General features: G+C 40.0%; 1 protein-coding gene across 1 annotated transcript; it reads left to right on the top strand.

Annotated features, from left to right (window-relative positions):
* Positions 1-7,492: 7,492 nt before the first annotated feature.
* On the top strand, positions 7,493-7,924 carry LOC308507192 (small ribosomal subunit protein uS12-like; the record flags this gene model as incomplete). The annotated part of the gene is made up of 1 exon (XM_081071827.1): positions 7,493-7,924. The coding sequence occupies one exon, from the start codon at positions 7,493-7,495 to the stop codon at positions 7,922-7,924; it is 432 nt and encodes a 143-aa protein (XP_080927953.1).
* Between the last annotated feature and the right edge of the window lie 218 nt (positions 7,925-8,142).

The raw sequence follows: 8,142 nt of genomic DNA, 5'->3' as shown, positions 1-8,142 counted from the left end.
CACTTCCCGGTACCAGCTTCTCTCACTGGGGTCTTGTGGCTATTTGTCAGCTCGAAGATCCACTTTTTTCTCTTCAGGTCTGTGACATTGCTAGAATTTCTGCTTATTTCTCTGCCTATAAGCAATGACTCTCTTATTCTCTTTGCCTTTTGCCTGGATTGGTGCCAAGGATTGGCAAATTCCCTGCTCACCAACCTGTAATTCCCTTTCTCAAGAATGTTGGCTGCCAGAGTCCTGTTACAGTTAATAAAGAAAGAAAAATAGCTAACACTTACTAAACACCAGCACTGTTCTAAGCACTACACAACAGCTATGATGTCAGTGCTATTATTATTCCCATTTTACAGATGAAGAAACAACCAGGACAGGTTTGGATGATGCATCTCAGCTCACACAACTTGCCAGAGGGTTACACAGCAAGTGGTGGAGCTGGGTTTTAACCCAGGTAGTGTTGCTCCAGCGTCTGTCCTCTTCACTACCAAGATGTACTGTTAGAACATAGAAAGCAGTCAATACGTGTTAGCCACTATTATAAAGAAAGCCCAACTCAATATACAGTATTAAAAATGATGACAGTCATATAGTAATAAATAGGTTTTTGTTAATGTCAAAACATTACTATAGTAATAAAGTTGAAAATCTGGAAGAAATTGATATGTGATTGTGTGACAGCAACTTTTGTCTAGGACCCCTGCCCAACCCTCGTCTGTATGGATTTCTGGGAACTGCCCTAGTTTACACTGTGCCACACTCTCTGGCAGTTATTTCTATTTCCCTCCATCCCCCAAGCGCCGGATAATCACTAATCTGCTTTTCTGTCACTATAGATTTGTCTATTCCGGACATTTCCTATACCGTGTTTCCCCAAAAATAAGACCTAGCTGGACAATCAGCTCTAATGTGTCTTTTGGAGCAAAAATTAATATAAGATCCGGTCTTATTTTACTATAATATAAGACTGGGTCTAATATAATACAATATAATATAATACAATATAATATAATGTAATACAATATAATACCGGGTCTTATATTAATTTTTGCTCCAAAAGACTCATTAGAGCTGACTGTCCGGCTAGGTCTTATTTTCGGGGAAACATGGTAAATGGAATCCTACAGTATTTGGCTTGCTACTAGTAGGCTTGTCTTTTTCACTTCGCCTTCTTTACTTTTCAAGGTTCATTCATGTTCATTCATGCATCAGTCCTTCATTCCTTCCTATTGCTGAATGATATTCCATTGTATCAATGGACCACATTTCATTTATCCATTCATCAGACGATGGACCTCGGATTCTTCCCACTTTGTTACCACTAAGAATAACACTGCTATGAACATTCTGTACACGTTCTTTTGTAGACATATGTTTTCATCTCTCTCAGGTGTATACCTACAAGGGGGATTGCAAGGTAACACTATGATAACTCTTTGTTTAACCATCTGAGGAACTGCCAAGCTGTTTTCTAAAGCTGTCTGCACCATTTTCCATTTCCACCAACAGTGTACGAGAGTTCCAATTTCTCCACATCTTCACTAACACTTGTTATCTGTCTTTTTTGATTATAACACTTCAAGTGGGTGTGAGGTGATATGTCATTGTGGTTTCGATTTGCATTGCCCTGATGGTTAATGATGTTGAGTACTTTTTTATGTGCTTTTGACCACATGTATAGCTTTTTTGGAGAAATGTCTATTCAAATGCTTTGCCCATTTTTGCAGTGGGTTATTTGTCTTTTATTGTTGAGATGCAAGAGTTCTTTGTATATTCTGGATATAAGTTTCTTATCAGATAGATGATTTGCAACATATTTCTTTTAAACATGAAAAGTTTAAGATGATTATAGTTGAACCAGTTTACAGGAGTATGAGTCTTTTAGAGCACAAATATCTTGCTTTCTTATGGTTGAGTTGTTGACAGAGAATGTATAAAGTTTGTAAACCATTTTAATAGATTATAAATGAAAAAACTAAAATCGGATTGGTGAGTTAGCTCAGTTAGCTAGCTAATCTCCAAAGACCTATGTTTAATAATGAAATTTTCCACATTTCACTTCAGTAATTCAATTTTTATAAGGAATAATTTCATTTTTCTCTATGTCTTAAGAAGAAATTTTGTTAATAATGCACATAGTCCCCAAAGTAGGATAACTATGTCAGAACCTCTGATGAAAAATTGACAATATATTACATTTTTAAAAAGAATTTAATCAAATGCATACCCTGATTCTCTTTTCTAGCCTAGGCCTCCACACAGCAGTGACCCACATCAAAAGGCACATAGGGTTGTCCCTACCACACTGTGCTAGGGAAACCCATCAACAAAGAGACTGTTGCAATGATCCCGAAGCAGATTCTCATACTCAAAGCATTCCTTTATTCCTTCAACAAATCATCTATCAAGATTTGCTATATGCCAGTCATTGTTCTAGGCACTAAGGTGGCAATGGGGAATAAATAGTGTCTCCACATTATGGGGAAGATGCATTAATGAATTGACTACCCAGTGGAATATAGTATTACAATTGTGACAGTCTATGCTGGAGCAAGATAAGGGATGATCAAAGAGAGCTACTTGGAGGCCATGGCATTTGAGTTCTTTCTGAAGACAGAGCTGGAGTTAACCAAACCAAGGGAGGGCTGGGAGCCGCTGACTGAACTGGGCTGGTGTCAAGAACTGGAGTGAGCCTTGGATAAGTGAGGAGCAGAGATAGCCAGCGAGCTGAGGAGCGCTCCCTGAGCAGGTGTTCCAGGTGAGGCTGGAGGGGTAAGCTCAAGCTGGCGGGTGAAACAGGTTTGGGTCAGATCTCATTCTAACATGTTTCCCCGAAAATAAGACCTAGCCAGACAATCAGCTCTCATGTGTCTTTTGGAGCAAAACGACTTTGGATAAGTCGTTTAACCTCTCTGATCCTGTTAAATGGTAATCATTCTTACCTAACAAGATTGCTGTGAGGATTAAAGGAGATGCAGAAATAAAATGCCAAGAACAATGCTTTGCCTCTAGTAGCCACCCCAAATGTTTTGGGAGAAAATATAAGCCAATATGAGATTATGGTTCCCATCTGTGCCTCTGGCTTTCCCACCTCACCTTTGTCTCAGTCCTGGGCCCCCTGGTTCCTGACGCCAACCTGGGAAGCCCTTGAGCCCCTCATTGCTTCCTCTGCTTGAGTCCCAACTTTTCTTCTCCAGGATCTGTAGCTTTTAAAGGTCTTCATTCCAAGGGAGGCACACTTCCACAAGACCTTTAGCTCACCAGAGCCCAATGTTCTGGAGTGGGAAGGAAAACTCTGCTAGTGTAATAACGAGAGGGATCACTACCACTTTTTTTTCATGCCCTGTATGTCAGTTGCAAGTTGAGAATATATGCTACATCCTGAAAGACAGCACCCCAAACTCGCAGGGTTTTATTTCCCAGTTGGCAACACAACCATTTTAAGGGCCCAGCTCCTTCTCAGTTGTGGAGTCGATGAAGAGGCCAGAGAATTCCAGAGGTGAGAACCAAGTGTCATACTTTGCGTGCTGTGAAATGGATTGCTCAGTCAGAAGCTATATTGTGAGCGATACCTGATGAGTTATAAAGCATTCAATAAATCCATAGGTGGTGGTGCCGATGCTGGAGGAGAAAGCAAATCCATGCTCTAAACAGGAACCTATTCCAATGGGGACAAATGCCTGCCACTTCCACACTGAAATGAGTCCAGTGTTATCAACTAAGTGTTCCCCAGTCTTCCATTAAAATTTGCATTAATGATCATTCTGGAAGAAATAAATTCATCCACTGTACGTGTGCATATGTACACATACATGCTTATTTGCATGGGGTTTTTTTGAGGGAGAAATTTTTAAGGAAAAAAATGCAAAAACCTAGAAAATTCAAAATACAACAGGAAGTCCTAATTAGCCAAAAGTTTTCAAAAAGAGGCCTTGCTCAAATATAGAATTATCCCCTGCTCCCCCCATCTCCCCACCTCCGCTCCAGCCTCCATGCCCAATGTCGTCAGTAGCCTGATTTTGCAGAAATAGCAATCTGGTAGTTTCACAGATTTGTAAGTCTTGAGCCAGATGTTTAACACCCTGTTGAAAGTACTGCTTGTTTTAATGATGTCTTAGCTATACTCGCCCCCGGTGGCTGGCTGGCATAAGGGCATCAGTCTATTTCAAGTAATTTCATATCTGTGGAAAAGTTGGCCCATCATGAGAGAGACTTGGGAATTGAGTTTTCAAGGAGATAGCAGAGTTGTAACTTTGTTTCTGCTATATAAGGTTTCTACATGATTTACTCGACCACATAGGCAGAATCTGATGTTTGACCATTGCTTGAGATACTCATCTCTAAGTATCTCAAGTGTTTTTGTAGGCTTCCAATGCTTTGATTACTTCTTCTTAATCTATCCTTTGATTTCGTTTTCATTTTCTCTCTCACGCATTTTGCTCTTGCATGGCACGTCCCTACTATAAGGGCTCCTAAGTAAGCATTAGATGTTGACTGCTTAGCCCACAACTTTGTCTAGATTCTGACTTGGTGCTTTGAGTGGGAAAACAGCCACAGTGGCCCAATTATCTAATTAAGAAATAAGAGTATTGACTGTTGAGCTCTCCTGATTCCAGAAACACATGTTAGCTAAGGATTCCAACTGACTGACGAGTTAAGGGATCGTAATGTACACTGGAGATTTTGTCCAATTATAAGATCCCACCCCCAGATTTTTCAGTCCAGAGACTTGATGTTATCAATGTCCTAAAGATGATCATGGTCTAAAGAACCGGCTCACACTTATCACACTCCCAGGAGACTGGTGACAGGAGGCTTTGAGGTTCTCTCTACATGGTATAATTATACAGCTCAGATCTGAGAGTGAACCTGAGCCCTGAAAGACATTGGATTCAGTGGTGAAGTTGAAGTTCTATGTCTGGCTTTGCTGTTCTTTAAGGGGAGCCTGTCATTAACCAGCTGAAAGACCTTAGCAAGGCGCTTGTGATTGGATTAGATGACCTACAGTCCGACTCACAACAATTCTAAAGATGCCAAATATTTATGTCCAAATGCAAGACTTACAGATTTATTTGTTGTTAACATCTGACAACAAGAAGTTGGTTATTGAGAACATAGAGAAACAGAAAACTAGGACAAAAGCTGTTTTCATATATGGTAAAAAATGATTCAACTTCAGAGAGAACATACAAACATGCCTGAATATATTTCATCTTAAGCAAAACAAAACAAACACTGCCTTGACTCCATATCTACCTCCAGATATAGCCACATGTTCTATTCCTTTCAAAGCCAAACTACAAAATATTGCCTACAGTGTTTCCATTTCCTCATCTCTTGTTTCTCTTCTTCCCACTGCAATCTGGCTTCAATGCTACCATTTTCCTGAAATTTCTCTTATCAGTAATAACCAACAATCTCCATGCCACCATATATAATGGATATTTTTCAATTGTCATCTTAGCCTCTCAGTAGCATCTGGCACAATTGGCCTTTCTGGTTTTCACAAAACACTCTCTTCTCCTGGGTTCCACGACACCACCCTCTCCTAATCCTACTGATCACACTTTAGCTGAATGACTCCTTTCCTAGTACCCTTCTCCTAGCTACCTCTAAGAGTTAGACTTCTTCAATGTTCAGTTCTCAACCTTGAAATTTTAATGCTGTTCTCCCAGGTGGCATATTATTTGATTGCTTCCAGCTTGGGTCATATGCCTACCCTATTGGGAGTCATGATTAAAATCCCCACTAGTTTTACATGGAGTAGATAGAAAGTTTTCCAATGAAATCAGAAGGAGATTGAGTGAGAAAGATGCTGGGTGAGCTGCTTTCCCCTGTTGCCCTTAGATCAGTTGAGAAATTCATTACGGCCTCTCCTCCCATGGTACTAACCCTCTGGAAAAGTAGCCCCAAATGCTGGGTTCACTTCTCTGTGCTCTGTTCTCCTCCCAGATCCTGGCCCTATAATTCTTCCATATATTGTTAGTTCTCTGATGCCTCCAAACAGATTATTTAAAAATGCTTTCTTCTATTTTTATAGTTCTCAATGAGAGGTTGGTCTGAATTATTTAGGCACTGTTACCAGAACTGAAAATTCTTGGGGTGGAATTTTTGTCTCACAAAAACCCAAAAGTTCATGTGAGTTTGTGGTGACTGATTCTCTAGCTTTATGACCCCATATGCTCTGGTCATAGACAAAAATGTCCTCAGTTGCTTCTCTCTTTGTTAACCACAGTGTCTTTGCACAAACACTGTTTTAGAGTTATTAGATATTTTGAGGATGGAAGAAAATGTTGTTCTGATTTTTACATTAAAACCCACACAACTCGAAGTAGAATCTGGGTTGAATATCCTAATTTTCCAAAGGCGATATGGCATTTTATCTGTTAACTAAAGCTCATTCTTGGTGAATCATAGCTAGAGAGCCTAGGTCACACACCAGTGATTTTTCTATTGATGTAAATAATTTGCAGAGGTAAAGCTGTGACTCTCTGTGAGGTGGTTTGGTTAACAGCAGGGACTTGCCTGATTTGTTGGATTTTCACTAAGCACTGAAAACTCTGGGAGAGTATGAGTGTTCTAATTTTGAAATATTTAGTTCATCATCTGCTTGGGTGCGAGTGTTATTGCTTTTGACCCAAAAAGGACATAATCCTTTAACCAGCTAAAGCTACCTTGTGTCCAAAAGTCACATCTTAGAGGGGGTATAGCTTAGGGGTAGAGCATTTGACTGCAAAAGTCACATCTTATTAATGCCTCACAGAGTTAATTTGGTTCAGTTTATTCATTCAGGAGAAAGAAAAGAGAAAGCAATATCAGAGGCATTTAAGAGTGAATACAAGCTTTTGTTTGGTAGCTAATGGTTCAAGTGGGTGAGACTGAATCTTTAGGCTATATCTGTGCTAGTAAAGCCTTCTAAAAAATAAAAAATAAATGATCCTCTGTATGTCTCTACAATCAGAGCCACCCACTGGCACATGACAGGATTCCTGCAGGCTCACACAACTACTGGACACCTTATGTGGAGGAGAGGACACCACTAGGCAGATTTAACTGACAAACAAATGCTCTCAGGCAGATGTCCCTGCCAGCTTCTGCATTTCTAGGCATTTCTGAATGTCCTCACATTCAACTAGGAGCCACTCACCCAATACAAATTCCTAGTCCTTACAGCACACCCTTCATATTTGCTGTCAAAGACGCCTATCATCACCTCTGGAGAATAGATACATAGAGTCTTAATTGGGATCATTGGTGCATCTACACTCAGTTCACAGGGATCCGGACTTTCACATGTCATGTGGGATGACTTCCCTGGTTAGCTCTGCCAGTCTTTAGCTTCTGAGCCACTATAGATTAGAAGTTCTGCTTCTGGTATGGTAATGAAAACTTCTCAGATTTGATGAAAGACATAAATTTCAAGATACAAGAATCTCAGCAAACGCTAAACAGGATAAAGAAAAAGAGAATCTCTTTTGCTCGGGCCCGTGATTCCAGCAGGATGGGCAAGTGTCCTGGTCTTCGTACTGCCAGGAAGCTCCGAAGTCACCGACGAGATCAGAAGTGGCATGATAAACAGTACAAGAAAGCCTATCTGGGCACAGCCCTGAAGGCCAACCCTTTTGGAGGAGCTTCCCACGCAAAGGGAATCTTACTGGAAAAAGTAGGGATTGAAGCCAAACAGCCAAATTCTGCCATCAGGAAGTGTGTCAGGGTCCAGCTAATCAAGAATGGCAAAAAAATCACAGCCTTTGTACCCAATGATGGTTGTTTGAATTTTATTGAGGAAAATGATGAAGTTCTGGTTGCTGGATTTAGTCGCAAAGGTCATGCTGTTGGTGATATTCCTGGAGTCCACTTTAAGGTTGTCAAAATAGCCAATGTCTCTCTTTTGGCCTTATACAAAGGCAAGAAGGAAAGACCAAGATCATAAGTTTTGATGGTGAAAACACAGTAGTAATAAATTTTCATATGCCAAAAAAAAAAGAAAGAAAAAGAAAAAGATAATCATACTCAGGCATATCTTAGTCAAACCCCTGAAAATCAGAGATAAAGGAAAAATTTTGAGAGAAACGAGAAAAATGCCAAATTGCATGCAAAAAAAATATTTAAAATATTGCATACTTCTCATCTGAAACAACAGAGGCCAGA

The sequence above is a fragment of the Rhinolophus hipposideros genome, assembly GCF_964194185.1.
Source record: "Rhinolophus hipposideros genome assembly, chromosome: 14".
Classification (NCBI taxonomy): Eukaryota; Metazoa; Chordata; class Mammalia; order Chiroptera; family Rhinolophidae; genus Rhinolophus; species Rhinolophus hipposideros.
This window is presented reverse-complemented; position numbering and strand designations above follow the sequence as displayed.